General features: G+C 41.1%; 2 protein-coding genes across 2 annotated transcripts in view; one reads left to right on the top strand and one right to left on the bottom strand.

Annotated features, from left to right (window-relative positions):
- Window positions 1–21,411, bottom strand: part of LOC124594333 — a 108,985-nt gene extending 87,574 nt beyond the window's left edge. Inside the window, exon 1 of the mRNA XM_047132701.1 lies at window positions 21,317–21,411. Within this exon, the coding sequence (XP_046988657.1) occupies window positions 21,317–21,320 (4 nt within the window). The 5' untranslated portion in view covers window positions 21,321–21,411. The remainder of the gene's footprint in view (window positions 1–21,316) is intronic.
- A 25-nt stretch (window positions 21,412–21,436) lies between these two features.
- Window positions 21,437–22,379, top strand: part of LOC124594334 (succinate dehydrogenase cytochrome b560 subunit, mitochondrial-like) — a 56,311-nt gene continuing 55,368 nt past the window's right edge. The window contains exons 1-2 of the mRNA XM_047132703.1: window positions 21,437–21,528; window positions 21,619–21,675. Of these exons, the coding sequence (XP_046988659.1) occupies window positions 21,512–21,528; window positions 21,619–21,675 (74 nt within the window). The 5' untranslated portion in view covers window positions 21,437–21,511. The remainder of the gene's footprint in view (window positions 21,529–21,618; window positions 21,676–22,379) is intronic.

Below are 22,379 nucleotides of genomic sequence, written 5' to 3' on the forward strand. Positions count from 1 at the left end.
TAGGTGGCAAGTTTTAGTGAAACAAATGCACCAGTGAGTGATATAAATACACTGATCAGCCCCAACATTATGACCACCAACCTACTATTCATATAAACCCATCCAGGCAATAGCAGCATCACCTGGTGAGGAATGACAGCTAGTCAGGCACACACTCAGCGCATGTAGTATCAGTCTGGTGCCCTGGAGGCTTGGCATGAGCATGTCAGAAATTGCACGACTTGTTGGGTGTTCCGAGGAGTGCTGTGGTGAGTGTCTTCAACACATGGCGAAACCAACGTGAAATCATGTCTACACATCGTGGGGTTGGGCAGCTGCCTCTCATTTCAGATGTTGGACATCGTAGTGTGGAGAGACTGGTAAAACAGGACAGGCGGTGAACTGTGGTGGAGCTAACATCAGACTTTAATGCTGGGCAGAGTACAAGTGTGCTAAACACACAGTGTACCGAAACCTCCCAATTGCCGGCCTTCGTAGCTGAAAACCCACGCATGTCCCAATGTTAACATCACTACATTGACAACTACGACTGAAATGGGCACGTGACCATAGGCACTGGACGTCGATGCAGTGGCAGAGAATTGCAGGGTCTGATGAATCCCGATACCTTCTTCATCATGCCAATGGGAAGGGTGGGTGGGGTGTGCGTGATTCCGTCTTCTTCCAGGTCAACAGCTCCTTCACACCTGTCCTGTGGGTCACAGAGAAGATGTCAGCGGCTCCATTATGCTCCGGGGAACATTCAAGTGAGCATTCATGGATCCACTGGAGCTTGTGCAAGGCACTATGACAGCCAAGGAGTATCGTACGCTTGTTGTAGACAGCATACAACCCTTCATGACAATCATGTTTCCCAATGCCTGTGGCATTTTTCAAGAAGATAATGAGCCATGTCACAAGGCTAGGAGTGTGATGGAGTGGTTCGAGAAACACAGTGGTGAGTTCCAATTGATGTGCTGGTCCCAAACTCACCACATCTGAACCCGATCTAACATGCCAGGGATATGTGAATGTGACATCAGAGTTCATCAACCCCTCCTCAGAATTTACGAGGCACAAAAAGGCATGAACTGGGGCTGTACAAAGCATTCTTTATCGCATAGTACATTAATTATGAGCTTACTGAATATCATGCCAGATTTGTGACCAGATTCAGGATTTGCTAGCAGAAAGAGTTCAACAAGTTATTCTTTACATGACAAAACTGACAGATGTTAAGGTAATTTTGGAGGTACCTAAAAGAATATTTTAGGACCATAATATATAAATAATCTAATGGATAACATGGGACTTCCTGCAGGTGATGCTGTTGTGTATAGGAATACTGCAATGCCAAAAGAATATAGTGAAATGTAAGATGACACGAGAGGACAAACAACTAATGCAGGGACAGGCACTTGACCCTGAATATAAATAAATTTAACATATCGCACCACCCCCCCCCCCCCCCCCCCACGGCTCTACAGTCCTTGGAGGACCTTGGCCTGCATAATAATATCCTGACATTCTATACGGTCCATAGCTTTCCTGCATCCTCTGACACCCAGCTTTTTCATGTCTTCTTCAATTCTGTCCATCTATCTCTTTTTAGGACGTCCCTTCCATCGTCTGCTTCTAGCCTTGCCATCAAAAATCTTCTTACATCTTCTGTATTCCTCCATTCTGACCATGTGTCCTGCCCATCACAGTCTTCTGATTGTAATGGTGGTGACAATGTCAGGTTCTTCAAAAAGTTTTCCTAATTCTGCATTCATATGCTTGCGCCAACATTCTTGATCATATACTGGGCCATATATTTTATGCAGAACCTTTCTATCCCAAATGCTAAGGATCCTTTCCACATTTGCAGTTATGGTACATGTCTTGACACCATACATAACAACAATTTCGGGCGTATTATAGTATTTGAGAGTTGTAGCATCGCGTTTTAGTACCTGAATAGTGTAAAATCGCGTAGTCTCCTTCCGCCGCCGAGCAGTGTGTCAGCAGTGCGCAAGTAGCAGCATTACTGCATTTACTAGGCAATCTTGTATTTTAATAACCGTTTAAATTTTGTGTCGAATTGTTTGTGCTCTCTGTAGATTAGTTCAGACGTTCTTTGCACAACAGTTTTTAGCATGGATAGGGATGCAGGCTGAGTTGGCATCCCTTCGCTCCTAGCTTCAGGCAGTGTTGTCTTCGGTCACACAGCTTGAGGCTGTTGCCAATGGGCATCACTGTGGGGCTCCGGACGGGGGTTTGTCGGGGACGGCCAGCTGGTCCCACGCATCCCCCGTTCAGACTACGACTGTGGCTGCCCGGGATACTGCCCACATTGAGGCTGATCCCTCACCTGTGATAGAGTTGGAGGTCGTCTCGAGGTGTGACAGGGGGTGAAAGACATTCCGGAGGGCTGAATGGAAGGCCTCTCCAGTTTGTCTGACGAACCGGTTTCAGGCTCTGTCTCAGGCTGATACTGATCTTCGGCCGGACATGGCTGCTTGTCCTGTTCCAGAGGTTTCCCCTCAGTCTGCAAGATCCGTGCGGTCGCAGAGGGTAGGCTTACTGGTAGTTGGGAGCTCCAACGTCAGGCGCGTAATGGGGCCCCTTAGGGATATGGCAGCAAGAGAGGGGAAGAAAACCAATGTGCACTCCATGTGCATACCAGGGGGAGTCATTCCAGATGTGGAAAGGGTCCTTCCAGATGCTATTAAGGGTACAGGGTACACCAATCTGCAGGTGGTGTATGTCGCTATGGGTCGGAGGAAATCCTCTCTGGCTTCCGGCAGCTATCTGATTTGGTGAAGACTGCCAGTCTCGCTAGCGGGATGAAAGCAGAGCTCACCATCTGCAGCATCGTCGACAGGACTGACTGCGGATCTTTGGTACAGAGCCGAGAGGAGGGTCTGAATCAGAGGCTGAGACGGTTCTGCGACCGTGTGGGCTGCAGATTCCTCGACTTGCGCCATAGGGTGATGGGGCTTTGGGTTCCGCTGGATACGTCAGGAGTCCACTACACGCAGCATGTGGCTACACGGGTAGCAGGGGTTGTGTGGCGTGGACCGGGCGGTTTTTTAGGTTAGATGGCCTCGGGCAAGTACAGAAAGGGCAACAGCCTCAAAGGGTGCGGAGCAAAGTCAGGACATGGGGGGACTAAGCAGCAATCGGTACTGTAATTTTAAACTGTCGAAGCTGCATTGGTAAAGTACCGGAACTTCAAGCGTTGATAGAAAGCACCGAAGCTGAAATCTTTGTAGGTACGGAAAGCTGGCTGAAGCCAGAGATAAATTCTGCCGAAATTTTTACAAAGGCACAGACGGTGTTTAGAAAGGATAGATTGCATGCAACCGGTGGTGACATGTTTGTCGCTGTTAGTAGTAGTTTATCCTGTAGTGAAGTAGAACTGGATAGTTCCTGTGAATTATTATGGGTGGAAGTTACACTCAACAACTGCTGGCTCCTTTTACCGACCTCCCGACTCAGCAGCATTAGTGGCAGAACAACTGAGAGAAAATTTGGAATACATTTCACATAAATTTTCTCAGCATGTTATAGTCTTAGGTGGAGATTTCAATTTACCAGATATAGACTGGGACACTCAGATGTTTAGGACGGGTGGTAGGGACAGAGCATCGAGTGACATTATACTGAGTGCACTATCCGAAAATTACCTCGAGCAGTTAAACAGAGAACCGACTCGCGGAGATAACATCTTGGACCTAATGATAAACAGACCCGAACTTTTCGACTCTGTAAGTGCAGAACAGGGAATCAGTGATCATAAGGCCATTGCATCATCCCTCAATATGGAAGTTAATAGGAATATAAAAAAAGGGAGGAAGGTTTATCTGTTTAGCAAGAGTAATAGAAGGCAGATTTCAGACAACCTAACAGATCAAAATGAAAATTTCTGTTCTGACACTGACAATGTTGAGTGTTTATGGAAAAAGTTCAAGGCAATCGTAAAATGCGTTTTAGACATGTATGTGCCGAGTAAAACTGTGAGGGATGGGAAAAATCCACCGTGGTTCAACAACAAAGTTAGGAGGAGGAGGAGGAGGAGGATATTAGTGTTTAACGTCCCGTCGACAACGAGGTCATTACAGACGGAGCGCAAGCTCGGGTGAGGGAAGGATGGGGAAGGAAATCGGCCGTGCCCTTTCAAAGGAACCATCCCGGCATTTGGCTGAAGCGATTTAGGGAAATCACGGAAAACCTAAATCAGGATGGCCAGAGACGGGATTGAACCGTCGTCCTCCCGAATCCGAGTCCAGTGTGCTAACCACTGCGCCACCTCGCTCGGTAACAAAGTTAGGAAACTACTGCGAAAGCAAAGAGAACTTCACTCCAAGTTTAAACGCAGCCAAACCTCTCAGACAAACAGAAGCTAAACGATGTCAAAGTTAGCGTAAGGAGGGCTATGTGTGAAGCGTTCAGTGAATTCGAAAGTAAAATCCTGTGTACCAACCTGACAGAAAATCCTAGGAAGTTCTGGTCTTAGGTTAAATCAGTAAGTGGATCGAAACAGCATACCCAGACACTCCAGGACGATGATGGCATTGAAACAGAGGATGCCATGCATAAAGCTGAAATACTAAACACCTTTTTCCAAAGCTGTTTCACAGAGGAAGACCGCACTGCAGTTCCTTCTCTAAATCCTCGCACAAACGAAAAAATGGCTGACATCGAAATAAGTGTCCAAGGAATAGAAAAGCAACTGGAATCACTCAACAGAGGAAAGTGCACTGGACCTGATGGGATACCAATTCGATTCTACACAGAGTACGTGAAAGAACTTGCCCCCCCCCCCCCCCCCCTCTAACAGCCGTGTACCGCAAGTCTCTAGAGGAACGGAAGGTTCCAAATGATTGGAAAAGAGCACAGGTAGTCCCAGTCTTCAAGAAGGGTTGTCGAGCAGATGCACAAAACTATAGACCTATATCTCTGACGTCGATCTGTTGTAGAATTTTAGTACATGTTTTTTGCTCGCGTATCATGTCGTTTTTGGAAACCCAGAATCTACTCTGTAGGAATCAACATGGATTCTGGAAACAGCGATCGTGTGAGACCCAACTCGCTGTATTTGTTCATGAGACCCAGAAAATATTAGATACAGGCTCCCAGGTAGATGCTATTTTTCTTGACTTCCGGAAGGCGTTCGATAAAGTTCCGCACTGTCGCCTGATAAACAAAGTAAGAGCCTACGGAATATCAGACCAGCTGTGTGGCTGGATTGAAGAGTTTTTAGCAAACAGAACACAGCATGTTGTTATCAATGGAGAGACGTCTACAGACATTAAAGTAACCTCTGGTGTGCCACAGGGGAGTGTTATGGGACCATTGCTTTTCACAATATATATAAATGACCTAGTAGATAGTGTCAGAAGTTCCATGCAGCTTTTCGCTGATGATGTTGTAGTATACAGAGAAGTTGCAGCATTAGAAAATTGCAGGAAGATCTGCAGCAGATAGGCACTTGGTGCATAGACAAATGTAATGTATTGCGAATACATAGAAAGAAGGATCCTTTATTGTATGATTATATGATAGCAGAACAAACACTGGTAGCAGTTACTTCTGTAAAATATCTGGGAGTATGAGTGCGGAACGATTTGAAGTGGAATGATCATATAAAATTAATTGTTGGTAAGGTGGGTACCATTCATTGAGATTCATTGGGAGAGTCCTTAGAAAATGTAGTCCATCAACAAAGGAGGTGGCTTACAAAACACTTGTTCGACCTATACTTGAGTATTGCTCATCAGTGTGGGATCCGTACCAGATCATGTTGACGGAGGAGATTGATGAAGATCCAAAGAAGAGCGGCGCGTTTTGTGACAGGGTTATTTGGTAACCGTGATAGCGTTACGGAGATGTTTAGCAAACTCAAGTGGCAGACTCTGCAAGAGAGGCGCTCTGCATCGCGGTGTAGCTTGCTCGCCAGGTTTCGAAAGGGTGCGTTTCTGGATGAGGTATCGAATATATTGCTCCCCCCCTACTTATACCTCCCGAGGAGATCACGAATGTAAAATTAGAGAGATTCAGCACGCACGGAGGCTTTCAGACAGTCGTTCTTCCCGCGAACCATACGCGACTGGAACAGAAAATGGAGGTAATGACAGTGGCACGTAAAGTGCCCTCCGCCACACACCGTTGGGTGGCTTGTGGAGTATAAATGTAGATGTAGATGTAGTCTGGTCCCTTTAATCCCACAAACCAACCAACCAACCTGCGTCTTGCATCACATTCCGCAATGTCACTCTTGAGATACTATCATAGGCTTGTTTAAAATCGATATAAAGCTGATGTATGTTTATTTGATGTTCGTAACATTTTTCAAGTACGAGGGCCGTTCAGAAAGTAACCTCCGGTTGATTTAAAAAAATACACCAAGTTAAATAAAAATATTTTAATATATACATCTTACAACTACATCTTTGCACTATTTTTCTACATAGTCTCCATAGCGATTGAGGCACTTATCGGATCTCTTCACAAGCTTTGAAATTCCTTCTGCATAAAAAATCACCCGCTTGTGCCTGGAGCCAGCCTGTGACCACATCTTTGAGCTCTTCGTCGTCATCAAACCGCTGTGACCCGAGCCATTTCTTCAAATGCATGAAGAGGTGATAATCACTTGGCGCCAGGTCTGGGCTGTAAGGTGGATGGTTGATAACGTCCCACTTGAAGGACTCCAGAAGGGCCGTTGTTCTGCGAGCAGAGTGAGGATGGGCGTTATCGCGCAAAAAAAGCGATACCGGAAGTCAGCATACCACGGCGTTTGTTCTGTATAGCCCGTCGTAACTTTTTTATTGTTTCACAGTACACAGACAACTCCGACATTGAGAAACGTCGATTTTCACGAACTTTTGCATCAACTGTCTGAACGAGTTCGTCAGTCATCAATGATGGTCTACCACTCCTCTCTTCATCATGAACGTTTTCTCGTCCACTTTTAAATAAACGTACCCATTCACAGACAACTCCTTCACTCATAACTCTTGGTCCGTACACGGCACAAAGCTCACGATGAATAGCTGCTGCAAAATATCCTTTGGCTGTAAAAAACCTTATGACAGCACGCACTTCACATTTGGCGGGGTTTTCTATTGCAGCACACATTTCAAACTGCCACAAAAACTAAACTAGCGCAGGTACGACGTTCACTCGACCACGGCTTGATGGCAACTGACCTGTTGAGTGCGTGAACGCACAGATGGCGTCGCTACTCCTCCCACAACCCGCACTGTGACCAATCGGAGGTTACTTTCTGAACCGCCCTCGTAGTATGCATAATGTGAATATTTGGTCAATTGTTACAGTCACTGTAATAGTCTCCAATTCTCTCTTCCATATAGGGAGTAAGCCTCCTAGTTAGGATTTGGAGTACACTTTATGTATAGTATTTAGCAGGGATATTCCTTGGTAATTCTGGCAGTTTAATTTACCTCCTTTTTTATGTATGGGGCACATAATAACCGTTTTCCAATCCATTGGCATGCTCTCCTCCTGCCAGATGTTCAGTATTACTTTATGTATTGCTTTCCACAATGCTTCCCCACCATATTTGAGAAGTTCCGCCTGGATCTGATCTTCTCTAGGTGCCCTGTTATTTTTTGAGGTCTTAATGGCTTGTATCACTGCCTCCAGTGTGGGTCCTGGTGTTAAGAACTCTGGTCCATAATTAGTTATTCCCACCAGTTCTTCTTGTTCTAATCCTTCTACTTGCTTCTCTTCTCCTAGCTGTTCAATTTCTTCCAATTTTTTCTTTTATTTATTTATTTATTGTTCCGTGGGACCAAATTAAGGAGAAGTCTCCATGGTCATGGAACGAGTCAATACATGAAATTATAACACGATATTAGAAACAGATAAAATGAAATATAAAAAAAACATATTCAGGTGACAAGTCGTAAGTTTAAATGAAGAAAATCAACAATGTAACACTGGAATTTGCTTAATTTTTTAGCTCTTCCAGGAGCTCCTCGACAGAATAGAAGGAGTGAGCCATGTGGAAACTCTTCAGTTTAGACTTAAAAGAGTTTGGGCTACTGCTAAGATTTTTAAGTTCTTGTGGTAGCTTATTGAAAATGGATGCAGCAGAATACTGCACTCCTTTCTGCACAAGAGTCAAGGATGTGCATTCTACATGCAGATTTGATTTCCGCCTAGTATTAACTGAGTGAAAGCTGCTAACTCTTGGGAATAGGCTAATATTGCTAACAACAAACGACATTAAAGAAAATATATACTGTGAGGGCAATGTCAGAATTCCCAGATTTTTGAATAGGGGTCGACAAGAGGTTCTCGAACTTACACCACATACAGCTCGAACAGCCCGTTTTTGAGCCAAAAATGCCCTTTTTGAATCAGAAGAATTACCCCAAAAAATAATACCATACGACATAAGCATATGAAAATATGCGAAGTAGACTACTTTTTGCGCTGAAGTGTCACTTATTTCAGATACTGTTCTAATGGTAAATAAAGCAGCATTTAGCTTCTGAACAAGATCCTGGACACGGGCTTTCCACAACAGCTTACTATCTATCCGAATGCTTAGGAACTTGAACTGTTCCGTCTCGCTTATAATATGCCTATTCTGTCTGATCAAAATATCGGTTCTTGTTGAATTGTGAGTTAGAAACTGTAAAAACTGGGTCTTACTGTGATTTAGCATCAAATTATTTTCCACAAGCTACGAACTTATTTCAAGAACTACATTATTTGTTACTGTTTCAATATTACACACAAGATCCTTCACTATCAAGCTGGTGTCATCAGCAAACAGAAATATTTTTGAATCACCCGTAATACTAGAAGGCATATCATTTATATAAATAAGAAACAGCAGTGGCCCCCGCACCGACCCTTGGGGAACGCCCCACTTAACAGTGCCCCATTGGGATTGAACATCACTACCACTCTCAATATTGCGGAGAATTACCCTCTGCTTTCTGTTCTTAAAGTAAGAGGCGAACCAATTGTAAGCTACTCCACTTACTCCATAATGGTCCAACTTCTGCAGTAATATTTTGTGGTCAACACAGTCAAAAGCCTTCGTTAAATCAAAGAAAACACCTAGCATTCTTAACCTTTTTTTTAATCCGTCCAAAGCCTCATAGAGAAAAGAGAATATAGCATTTTCAGTTGTTAAACCATTTCTAAAACCAAACTGAACATTTGACAGCAAATTATGTGAATTTAAATGCTCCAGTAACCTTGTACATACAACCTTGTTGATAACTTTAGCAAACACCGATGGCATAGAAATAGGTCTAAAATTGACAACATTATCAACGTCTCCCTTTTTATAAAGTGGCTTCACTACCGAGTACTTTAATTGGTCAGGAAACTGACCACTCCTAAAGGAAAAGTTACAGATATGGCTGAGAACCGGGCTAACATACATAGAACAATACTTCAGTATTCTGCTAGATACCCCGTCATATCCATGAGAGTTCTTGGTCTTTAGTGATTTAATTATTAACTCAATCTCCCTCTTGTCAGTATCATGGAGGAGCATTTCAGGTAACAGTCTCGGAACACTTTTTTCTAAGAGCGCTATATGATTCCCTGTTGGGACTAGGTTTCTATTTAGTGCACCTGCTATATTCAGAAAGTGATTATTAAATACTGTACATATATGCGACTTATCAGTAACACGGACATTCCCACTACGCACTGATTCTATATCCTCGACCTGTCTCTGCAGACCAGCAACTTTCTTTACAACTGACCATATGGTTTTAATTTCTCTATCTGCATACCACATACTTTTAGCCTTCCTAATAACATTTTTAAGCACCTTACAATACTGTTTGTAATGGGCTGCTGCATTTAGATTTTGATTGTTTCTAACATTTTGATATAATTGCCACTTTGTTCTACAAGATATTCTTATCCCTCTAGTCAGCCACCCAAGCTGCCTGTTTGTGCTAGTACCCTGTTTTAAACGTTCTAACGGAAAGCAACTTTCAAAGAGCATGAGAAAAGTCTTGAGAAAAGCATTATATTTATCGTCTACTGTATCAGCGCTATACACATCTTGCCACTCTTGTTCCTTTATAAGGTTTACAAAGGTCTCTACAGCAACTGGATCAGCTTTCCTGAACAGCTGATGACTATATTTAACACGTGTTGCAGCACAAAAATCGTTTAAAGTTAAAATTTGTGCATCATGATCTGAAAGGCCATTCACTTTTTTGCTAACAGAATGCCCTTCCAGTAATGAGGAATGAACAAAAATGTTGTCTATGGTTGTTCTACTGTTCCCTTGCACTCTCGTTGGAAAGAATATGGTTTGCATAAGATTATATGAATTAAAGAGGTCTACCAGCATCATCTTCCTTGCACAAGCACTTATACAATTAATATTGAAGTCACCACAAATAACTAACTTTTTGTATTTCTTATAAAGTGAACCAAGAACCTCCTCTACCTTTAGCAAAAATGTTGTGCAATCGGAGTCTGGGGATCTATAAATAACAACAGTTAGAAGTTTAGCTCCGTTAAATTTAACCACACCTGCACTACATTCAAACACCTTTTCAGTGCAGTACTTTGAAACATCAATTGACTCAAATGGGATGCCATTTTTCACATACATGGCTACTCCCCCACACCGCAAAGAGCTCCTCGAAAAGCTGCCAGCCAACCCGTATCCTGGTAAAGGAAGCCTCTGAATTATCTCCTTGTTTAAGAAGTGTTCAGATATACCAATAATTTCAGAGTCAACATCTATAAGCAGTTCACTAACTTTATCTCTAATACCTTGTATATTTTGATGAAATATACTAATTCCCTCATTACTCGGATACCTAAGCTTTGTCAAAAGTGATTCCCTTGTTAGAGAGACTTCCCTTAAGCAGGAATACCTATCAGCTGACTTCAATCTAAAAAAGGTGCAGCTCTAACACCCACTACTGCAGGAATTTTCCCATGAGTGATCCCACCAACCCCACCTATGCTGTCACCTATATGCTTTGCGAACCTCCCCTTCCCATACCTGTTGAGGTGCAGGCCATGTCTAGTGAAACCCATCCTGCTGATAGACTCCACTGACACCACTGAAATGTGACCCATTCTTTCTGTCATCAGCGCACCCCCAAGTCTCATGTTATTACGCCTGACGGCTGTATTAAGATGAGGCAGATCATGACGCTGAAACAGTTCCACGAAATGCACATTTGTGTTGCCAGTCTGAGTGGCTATCTTTTCCAGGTCTCCATCTATGTTATACCCCACATCCCTATCAATACTATTACCAGCTCCACCCACAATCACTACCTGATCCTCTTTAGTAAAATCCCTACATAACCCCCCTATGTTAACAGTCACCTGAGCCAACCCTGCATTAGGCTTCACAATGCTGGTGACCTGGTACTCACTCCCCAGCACTTCCTGCAACTGCTGCCCTACACCTCTGCCGTGAGAACTACCTAACAGCAGAACCTTCTTCTTCCTCTTCGACTTTGCAACTGTTCTAGGCACAGTAACTACTGAGGTCTGCTGCATACTTCCTACATTTATAGCTACTAGAGATTCCTCTCCACTAGACTCTGACAGTTGGTCATATCTATTGTAAACACCAATAGTAAAACTATCTGAAAATCTTCTTCTCCTAGCAGATCTCTTGCCAACAGACAGCTCCCATTCCCCAACCCCCTTCTCCCTCCTCATCCTATCTAGCTCCTCCTGTGCGTTTTTCAACTGCACCTGAAGGGCACAGATCTTATGCTCCTGCTCCTCTGTCAACTTACTCTTGCTACATAACCTGCAGTTCCAGGAGAGGATCTCACCAGAATGCCCACTGGCTTCCCCACTGCATTCCCCCCCAGTGAAAATACTTCGAACAAGTCTCACACCGCAATCCACTACTCACGAACCTACGGCAAAGCCCACACTTCTCACTCATGGTAAAATTTTACTTTTTCTAAGTTCCACTACTACAATAAGATGATGTTAAAAATTTGACTACAATAATCACAAACTTACTCTACAAGGGAAGTAACTACTTTTATTAACAGTATTAATAAACAACAAATGTGAATATAACAAAGGACTAATACAGAAAGAGAATCAAACGTCTAACGACACAGTAACGAAGCTGAAAACAGTTCCCAAAAGGTTCTTCTGAAATTATTTCACCAGAAAACACCAAGAACACCGGTTGAAGACTACTAAAGTTCCTAAATAAACCACTATACACAAACAATTAATTAGTACTTAGCTTTCGATGCGCCGCTACAGCTGCAACTGGTCAGCGCAGAATGTAAACACAGGCAAGAGGTTAAATTGCTCGATACGAAACACTCACAAATATCAGGTCACAACACAAGAAAGGCAGAGGTGAATGCAGAAACCACTAATACGTCACTTATATAGTAAATATTATCACAAAAACCGTTAAAATATGTATCTGAAACCTAAAAATATTTTCTAATGCTCCTTTCTTCTATTGCAAACCCTCTAAGCTACACCACACTTCTCATTATATTCATTCAGATTTGTTCTAGTTCTTCTCTGAAATAATTTCATTTGTGCTATGTTACACTCCTCCATTCTTCTCATACAATCTGCCTTCCTTTGACCCCGTACAAGTCCCCAAACCTCCACAGCTGCCTCTAGGATTGCAGTCTTACATTGTTTCCACATTATTTCTATATGTTCATTTGATGTGTCGGTATCGTTCTTAATCCCCTCTTCTATTTTTGCCTGATGTGCTCTCCGTATTTCTTCTGACTTTAGTTTCTTAATGTCAAAACTTTTTCTGTTTGTGACCTTTTTGTTTACTCAATAGTGAGATCCTTTGCCTGCACTTAATTCTCACTAGATGACGGTCTGAATTGCAGTCAGCTCCATGTTGGCTCCTAACATCCATTATGTCTGATCCATCCCTCCTGTCAATCAATATATGGTCTATCTGATTTCTAGTTTGTCAATCTGGTGACATTCATGTTTCTTTGTGTATATTTTTGTGTGGAAACCATGTACTGCTAACAGTCATGTTTTTACATATAGCAAAACCTACAACCCTAATTCCTTTGTCATTTGACATTTCATGGAGGCTATGTCTTCCTATAGTTGGCTAAGCCTCTTCTTTTCCTATTTTTGCATTCAAGTCTCCTATTAAGACCTTAACATCATGTTTAGGTGCCTGATCATACAACTGCTCTACTTTACTATAAAACTCATCCTTCTGTTGTTCATCTGCCTCCTCTGTGGGTACATGTACATTTACAATTGTTATGTTGACAAATTTTCCCCTTAATCTTAATATGGACATCCATTCATTGATTGGTTCGAAGCGCATTACACCATGTTTAAGTTCTCAACTGTGGCCTATCGCGCATCTGTTGCTTTGCAGGAGCTGTCCTTCCACAAAGCTGTCACTGCTGGCGGCCAACACAAGAGTGCTGATGCAACCTAGTCGATAGTAGGCAGTTAGTAAACAACGTTATGCTGCAGTCACTGCTCAGGTTCCTATTCACTGATTTCTGCCAATGGCAAGCAATAAAGAAAATTCCAATGGAAAATGCCTATTTCCACCAATGACAACACGCAATGCAAAGACCAATAAAAAACACCTAATACCCTTCCTCCTCACCCTCATATTCAATGACAGCACTCCTTCACGATATATAAATAACCAAACTAGTGGTCATTCAGCAATTAGCAATACACCATAAGGAAGACGTCTTGCAATAGTTGCCGAAATGTCAGAATTTTATAGTTGGCAATGCAGCCTCAAACCCAGAAGAATTTTATTAACTGTGACAATGGCTGCGGAAGTCTTCATTTACATTTACTTATCCGTTTGTGTTTGGTTATACTACTGGCAAAATATCACAGGAAACAACAACAACTGTCAAATATTTAAGAGTCACTGGAGGCATCTGAAGTGCGTAATGACAACATAAAACAAACTGTGGAACAAACAGATGTCAGGCTGACATTCAACAGAAGAAGCTTCAGTAAAAGTAATTCATTCATGCAAGAAGTGACTTACAAAACACTTGTTCTGACTAATTCTTGGGAAATGCAAATCAATCTGAGATCCTTGCCAAGCTGGATTAATAGAAGACATAGAAGAACAACATATGGCAGTGGGTTTTGTCACAAGATTGTTCAGGGATAATCTGGACAATTAACACTAACAATACCACGTGGGTCATTTTTGACCCATGAGGGTTCATCAAGGTCCCTACCCTCCTCCATAACCATGGCAGAACCAAATGCCCTTGTGACTTTTAATCATTTAAGGTGATGTACAACTCACCAAAATTTCATCCCCCTAGCCCATCTAGAAGTATGAAAAATTTATCTGTTGCACCTGAAGTACCATGTGGGTCATTTATTACCTATACACAGTTTAATGCAATCTGATATCAATAACACAGGTATTCAGACTCTAAATAGTTTCTAGGAGATCCTCGGCATTATTAACTAGATTTCAGAGTACATCACGACAGTTTAGGACAAACATAACCCGAAATACGAAGAATTTGAAGGTCAGATGATGCTTTATGTCAGCATGGCTTCCGGTTCCCTACGCACTGGCAACATGCAGACCAACAAAGTGGCACAGAAATATACTGTTGTCTTAGGTTTGATACTATGTGATCAAGGAGGCAACACAAGGAAACATAAATTTTGCCTTGCTTCAGAAATATGAAATCTATTTACCGACAATTGTATTGCCTGATACAAGTCAGGTGAGAAAATGACTGTCGATGAAGAGCTGTATCCCTGAAAGTGCGGGCACCCATTCATACAATACACACTGAGTAAGCCTGATAAATATTGTATAAATTACGGGCTTTTGTGTGATGCTGACAAGCACTACTTTCTGAAATGATTCTCTTATCACGGCAAACATGAAACTCATGATCCGAGTAATCATATTGGTCACGTCATTATGAAGTTGGCACGGCTATTCCTCAGCTGTGGTCATAATATCACAACTGACAACTACTTCATCCGCCATGAAACTGGAGGATGACCTGAAACAAAAAGTAACAAGTTTAGTTGGCACTCTTTGGAGATCACTCAAAGAGTGCGGTGCGAAGTAAAGATGGCGAGGTGTATGGAACACACCTGTAAACTCAAGTGACAATCTTCTCACAGTGTACCAAAGGGGGGAAACGAAAAAAATTCCTTATTCTAATAGAGTATCATGCATGTTGGATGTCAGGTCAATGAGAATAGTTGACCAAATGCCTATACTCTATAGTGTCCAAGCTTGCATCCACTGATGGTCCGTGCATGTCTTTTACAACATTTTTACCTTGGCATGATCAAGAAGATTTCACGGGAAGACTTTGTCCCTCAGAGTAGCATATGAACTTGCTGGCCCCTACAAACTGTAGAGATGAGCCAACCTCCATGCAAGAACCTCCCACTAGTACTAAACCTCTGGAAATGTCTCAGCTTAGCTGGTGAGTCCACAGATAGTGGTATAAGGAGCATACAGTATAACTGGCTACACTTTCTCGCACGAATTTTGCGGCAACTAAGCCAGTCCACTCTTGAACTGACTTAGTGAGCCACCATGCAGGAATTCTTCCTGCATGTTGTGTGATGCTCTCCAAGTTTTATGTCCCCTTGCAGAGCCATTACAGCACTGTCGGATTCTGATAGTGCAGTACTACTGTCTATGTTTTATGTAACGAAGTGGGAAGTAGGTTTTTGTGCAAACAATTTTTATATGGGATGCCATTATGGTGTGTTTATTTAAGAAACACCGTAAAATGAACTTGTTCACACTAATTATAAGCTAACTGTTAATGGTATGAGAGCATAGGCTACCGCATGACTAGATCGAAGGGCAACCTATTGATGACTGCCGACTATGGCGCATGATCTTTAACTTGAGCATATAATTGGTATAGTTCGTATAAGATCATACATCTTCGGTTATGGCAAAGTTATTTATTTATTAACATCAACGTTTCCTTGCACTGTAAAATTACTTTGACCTGTAGACTCCTCCTACTGCCTGAGTGCAAAAGGCAACTTTTGTTAGTAAATATTTATTAATAAAAATTACTTGATTCACACCAGAGTAGATGTACTTTCCCTAAGTATCTATTTACAGAAGTAATGAGCAATTTCTGCATTTGCACCTCATCCCACTGGCTCTGAAAGCACCAGATGGCCAACTGCCTCTGCTAGCCAGCATGCGAACCTACCACTCAGTCCTTCCTCCAAACACTGTCAAATTCAGGTTTCCTGCAAAGAACAAAAGGGGACTAGAACTTCATGTACATGTTTCAACTGCAACAAGCAGGTGCACTGTCACGCCAAAACTCTCATCAAAAGTACAAACTGTGAGCCCATTCCAGGTCACACACAACAGTTTGAGCCAAACCAGTATCAATATCAGATGATGCTTAAGTGTAGCATACAGGAAAAGGACATTTAAGCGCAGAGAGAACGCAAACTTTGCAGAAGGATATGGCCGACAGCTTTAAATAAACAGGAACTACTGATTCACCATATGTATAATGCTCAGAAGGTCAAAAGACAAGATTATCTTTCCAACATTCTGAGCCTAGAGCAAACAGTATTCTTGAATTAGCAGAGTCTGACTTCTCTGGATGAAAGGAAACAAGGACATTTGAATGTGCTAGACATTTCTTGAAACTAACAGATAATTGTTCAAGAAAAGTACTGTTGTACACATTTGGTGATAAAAATCATGTGCCTGAAAAATTATAAGAGATTTCAAGAACCTACTGTAAAGATACACCAGTAATAAACTTTATGACCAGTGCACTGACAGTGGAAAGGAAAGTGTGAACCAGGAACAAAAACAACAGTAACTTACACACCTAAAGAAAACGAAGTGGCAGAAAGAAACAACAGAACATTATTTTTAAAAAAAGGGGGGGGGGGGGGGAGGGGGGCAGATGCCTAGTGTCTGATGCATGATTACTAAAAAGATATATGGGTGAAGCAGTGGCTATGGCTGGGTATCTCATTACAAATTTTCGTACAAAAACCTTAAAAAGCTAGGTGCTAGAAGAACAATTCCCCAGAAAGAAACCAAACCTTAGGTATCTCAAAATTATTTACCAGCAAAGACAGGTTTACTGAAGTTACGTTACCAGTTTGACAAATCACAAATAAATCTTCCTCTTTCAACCTAAGCCATTCCTCAGACTACTGTGTAGCTCAATCTGTCGCCACATCCTACATTCCAAAACATAATACAGACACAAAAAAGTCAGTGTTCTGTTCTCTTCCTGTTTGCCCGTTTACAACATCATATGGCAGAACAACATTACTTTCAGGAAAACCAAATATTCGGTATTGGTAGTTTCAACTGAAAAATCAAGTAGGTATAAATGAGATACAAAGAACATTGAATGCATACTGGTAGTATATTACAAGAGAATAGGGCATTATCAGTTATTTCAAGCTACTCAAGAAAAATTAATTATAGCAAGAAATCAGATATCTGAAGAAAACACAGCTCAGAAGAGTGATGATGTACTAACAGGTCCCAAAAAGTCTCTGGAATGGTTAATAATACTTATTCAATTCACCTGCAGAGAAAGATGCAAAATTTAGCAACCTAACTCAAAAATAGTTCAATCTGACATTGTTACTTATGAGACAAATGACAACTCACGATAAATTTAGCCATTAAAAGCAGCTTATAGGAATCAAAGGCAATTGAGTCAAATAAAAATTCTCCTCATTTCACAGCAAATTCAAACACAAAAAAATCATCAAGGATCCCGAATCCAGTAATGATGAACATTTAAGCAACTTATTACTTTTTGTTTATTTATTCATACAGGAATCATCTCACAATAATATAGAATTTGTCATCATAATAAAATGAAAACAGATAGCCCAAAACATACACTTACTCTACAAATGCACAGAAATCAGATCCCTCATTAGAAGAAGTACTGTAAAGTGAAGAATCACTCAAATGATTGCATATTAATAACTTTGCAGACAGTACCAATAGTTACTTCAGAATTTTTGCAGATGACACGCAATTATCTACAATGAAATACTGTGAGAAAAAGGCTACACAAATATGCAGTTTGATCTTGCTTAAGTTTTGGAGTAGTGGAAAAACTGGCAACTTTGTTTAACTGTTCAGAAATATACAATTGTGAGTTTCACATATGGCAGAAACGTGAAATTTTGAAATGTCAGTGTGTCACAATTAGTACCAATCAGTCAGCTCATATTAATATCTGTGTGTAACAATTTGTTGTGATGTGAAATGATCACATGGGCTCAGTCATCAACAAAAGCAGGTGGGAGAATTCGGTTAATGGGTAGGATATAAGGTTAATGCAATGCACCAACGAAATAGTTTGCTTACAAAATCAGATCCAAAATGTTGTTCAAGTCTGTAGGTTCCATACAAAATAGGGCTAAGAGTGGATATCAAATATGTACAAAGGCAGCAGAAATTGTAGGAGGAAGATGCGATTACTGTTTAATGTCCCGCCAACGATGAGGTCATTAGAGATGGAGCACAAGCTCAGATCAGGAAAGGATGAAGAAGGAAAGCAGCCGTGCCCTTTCAAAGGAACCATTCCCGCACTTGTCTTAAGCGATTTACGGAAATCACGGAAAACCTAAATCAGGATGGCCAGACACGGGTTTGACTGTCACAGGTCCATTCGACACATGAGAGAGCATTACTGAGATGCTGAAAGCCCTGAGTTGGCAGACCCTTGAAGACAGGTGCCAATTACACTATGAAAGCCTACTTACAGGGTCTCCAAAACCAGTATTAAGTAAAGAATTTAGAAATACATGCCAGCCTCCCCGTGTATCGCTCCCATACAACCAAGAAGAAGACAAGGTTATACTAATTACAGAAACATTTATTCAGTCATCCTTCTCCTGTACATGCATAGCTGGAATAGGAAGCAGCTTTAGAATCTCACACAACGTTAAACATCGGTACCCTATGCCTAGCACTTCATGGTAGTTTGCAAATTATGTCCACAGAATTTGATAAAAAAAAATTTCGATGCTGAAATCACAGGTAATGTAACAGATTCAGATCAATTTCAACAGTTCTGGCTGTCACCCAAGTGGAAGAAACACATTTTCAGAAGGTGTGATGCTCCAGTCACGGGTCTTACTCCTACTTTTGTGCAATTTTTCTTTACTGAATCTCACGCACTACATAGATTATTGAACATGATTCTTCAGCTTTTCCTTGTGTACTTAATGCGGAAATAGTTTACAGGTGGAGTGCTGGATGTCACTGTGCGATGGGCACAATACTTCGGCAAACGACCACGTTGCCATCGTCAGGTCAGCGACACCACTCTTTTATTTCCTTCCCTCCTCTCCCTCTGATCAGCTGCTCCATCAGCCATCTGCGCCCAGCATCCATAGCCCCATTGCTCCAGCCGATCCAATGTTCTCTCCTAGGATCGTGCCTAGGTGCATACGTTAGTGGAACCACTGCTTTTCCTTTGCCTGCCCCCAAAGTCAGTTCATTGTCTAGTACCTTGTTCCTCTTCTTGACCACTCTAATAGCAGTGGCCCATGCTATGTAAATTCTGGGTGTGTACACTGATGAACAATTTGAGGTGGACAAGCCACATTAACTTCGTATGTGGTAAAGTCAGTACTAGCTTATATCTCCTTAGCCGTTCACGAAAATAGTTCCTAGCTAAACATTAAAAATATTATACCATAGAATAATTTAATCCTATCTTAATTATCGGACTGAATTAGGGGGCTGTGCCACTGATGTCCACTTAGTAAGAATATTGCTCTTACAACAAACAATAGGCCTACTAAGACTTTTACAAAAGCTAGACAATAGAGAATCACGTCATGAAGTATCTGTGCAGCACAAATAGGCCTACCTAATAATATGTTATATATACATATTTACATTAGTTATTTTCTTGTGAGTCAACCAACAGATGTGCAGAGATGTACATGGTCACAACGCCAAGACAAAATATAAGTACTTCTGAAAACAAATAACATTAAAAAGACAGATTAAAGCCCATATACCAATGGTTTGATGAACTACAAAACTCTAAGAACACACATGGGGAATGATTTTAACACAAAATTAATGTTTTCTGGTAGAAATATGTTTGTCCAAAAGAAAGGAAGGATGATTACGTTTTAAGTCCCTTTGACATTGAAGTCATGGGAGAGAGAAACAAGCTTGGAATGGATAAGGAAAGAAATCAGACGTGCTCTTTCAAAGCAGCCATCCTGGCATTCACCTACAGCAATTTGAGGAAATCACGGAAAACATAATCTGGATTTCCAGAGGCAGATCTGAACCGCCTTACTCAGTTAAAAGTATTAATATTCATTCAATGAATGTTAAGAAACTGCTTGTGATATGAACAAGTTGTACATCGGCTATAAGGTAATAAATATACAAAATAGATATATGCTGTAACAATTGCTGTATTTTGTACATGTAACTACCATTATGGCTATTACTATTTCTGATGTTTGCAGAAGCCGTCATTGTGATGACTCTCCATGCAAAGAAAATGTCAATAAATAAACTGTTGAATGCATTTTTACCCATGTATGAAACTCCTTTCTGTACCTAATAACAAGCCCTTGAGGGCTTTGTAAAGGTTGTTTTTGGTCCCAAGGTTATATTCGCGCTTTTCACCATTTTTTGTTAAAAGGGAAAAATTGGTAATGACAAAAGACGTCAGTGAGTATAGGTAGTATGCTGTATAGTAGTTTCAAAACACTCAATTTTTTGAAAAGGTATCTACGGGAATTATTACCATATGTAATTTTTAAAACTCGCTTTGTATTCTGAAAATACTATACCTACAACTTAAATTTCCCCAGAAAAAGTGATTCTATAAATCACTGGTGAATGGAATATGGGCAACAAACCAGTTTCGTTTTCTAAATCAGCCATTGCAACAATCATGCGTACTGAAATAATAGCTGAACCAAGGCACTTCATTAATGACAGACGTTTTTCCAATTAAGACCGTTATCTATCTGAAGTCCCAAGAACTCAACTCTTTCTACTTCTTGTATTTCATTGTTTGAAAAACCTACATTTATAGTTTATGATATTCCGTGTGGAGTACTGAACCGTACACAAATTTCTTTTTCAAGGTATCACGCTAACGACTAACACAAGAACTATTATTATTTAGATGTCGTGACGCCAGTAAAAATATTGAAATTAATGTACCTGTGTGACAGACAACAAAAATTCTAGTCTGGCACAAACACGTTTGTATAGCAAACTGTAGAAATAATCCTGCGTTGTAATTCCGCTGATTGTATGTATATAAAGCGTTTAACATATTATCTAAAATTTTTAACTAATATTTACCCATATTTGAAATACGACAGATGCAAACACTGTTTACAAAACACTCGTATTGCCGCTCTAACAAATCAAAGATTAATGTAACTGCAGGGGCGTGAGCCAGAGGGAGTTACTGTTCTGCACAGGTTCTGCTTTATCTCCCAACTCATGTACAAACTTTGGTAGCGCACCGGACACAAATAGAAATAAGTTTGGAATATGGCACTGTGTTACAGGTGAAATTGGCAATAATTTATTTTCAAGCATTATTGTCGATATTATTAGAGATAATGTGCGTCGTCTACTATTCTATATGTCTGTCACAGATTGCTGGGAAACAGGCAGTTATGTGGGAGCTTCGTACGAGGATTATATAGCCAGCCGTAAGTTTTACTTTTTTCGTTTCCTGTTTTTTTTAAATTTTTTTTTAAGTGACAGTTTATTAATACGTATTTCATTTGCAGCTGTTTGAATGTACATGTCGCTAATATGAGAATCTGTTAATTTATGATGAAATCTTCTCGGGCTATCCGGATGGAAGTCCGAGAAGATTTCACCAGCTGTATACACCGGGAAAGCCTACATTCACACTGTTAATTTATGTTTAAATGTGTAGGAAGTCCAACGTTGATAGTCATACTCTTCTAGGTAAAGACTTGCTTCGTCGACTACCGTAAATAGAAATCAGAAACGGAATTCGTGCACTAGTTAACTCGATTTAACTGCTGTAGCTACTGTACTGAAAGACATGTATCCATCAAGTTAATTCATATAATGTGGTTCTTAGTCGCGTGGAAGACTTGAACCAGAGACTCGGAGGGTTCTGCGACAAGCTAGGCTATGACTCCATAGATTTGCACCATAGGGTTGAGAGTTCTAGGGCCCCCCTAAATAGTCCAGATATTCACTACACATCTGAGGCAGCTAGCCAAGTAGTTCAGTGTGTGAGGTGCACACAATGGTTTTTTAGTTGAGGTGACTCTCCATCCAATCCACATGACAGTAGCTGTGGGAAACCCAGAAGTGCCAGTGTAAGATTCAAAGAAGTGCCTCCAAAAGATGGATGTATCAGAATCCTAGTAGTTAA

Source organism: Schistocerca americana, chromosome 2 (genome assembly GCF_021461395.2).
Source record: "Schistocerca americana isolate TAMUIC-IGC-003095 chromosome 2, iqSchAmer2.1, whole genome shotgun sequence".
Taxonomy (NCBI): Eukaryota; Metazoa; Arthropoda; class Insecta; order Orthoptera; family Acrididae; genus Schistocerca; species Schistocerca americana.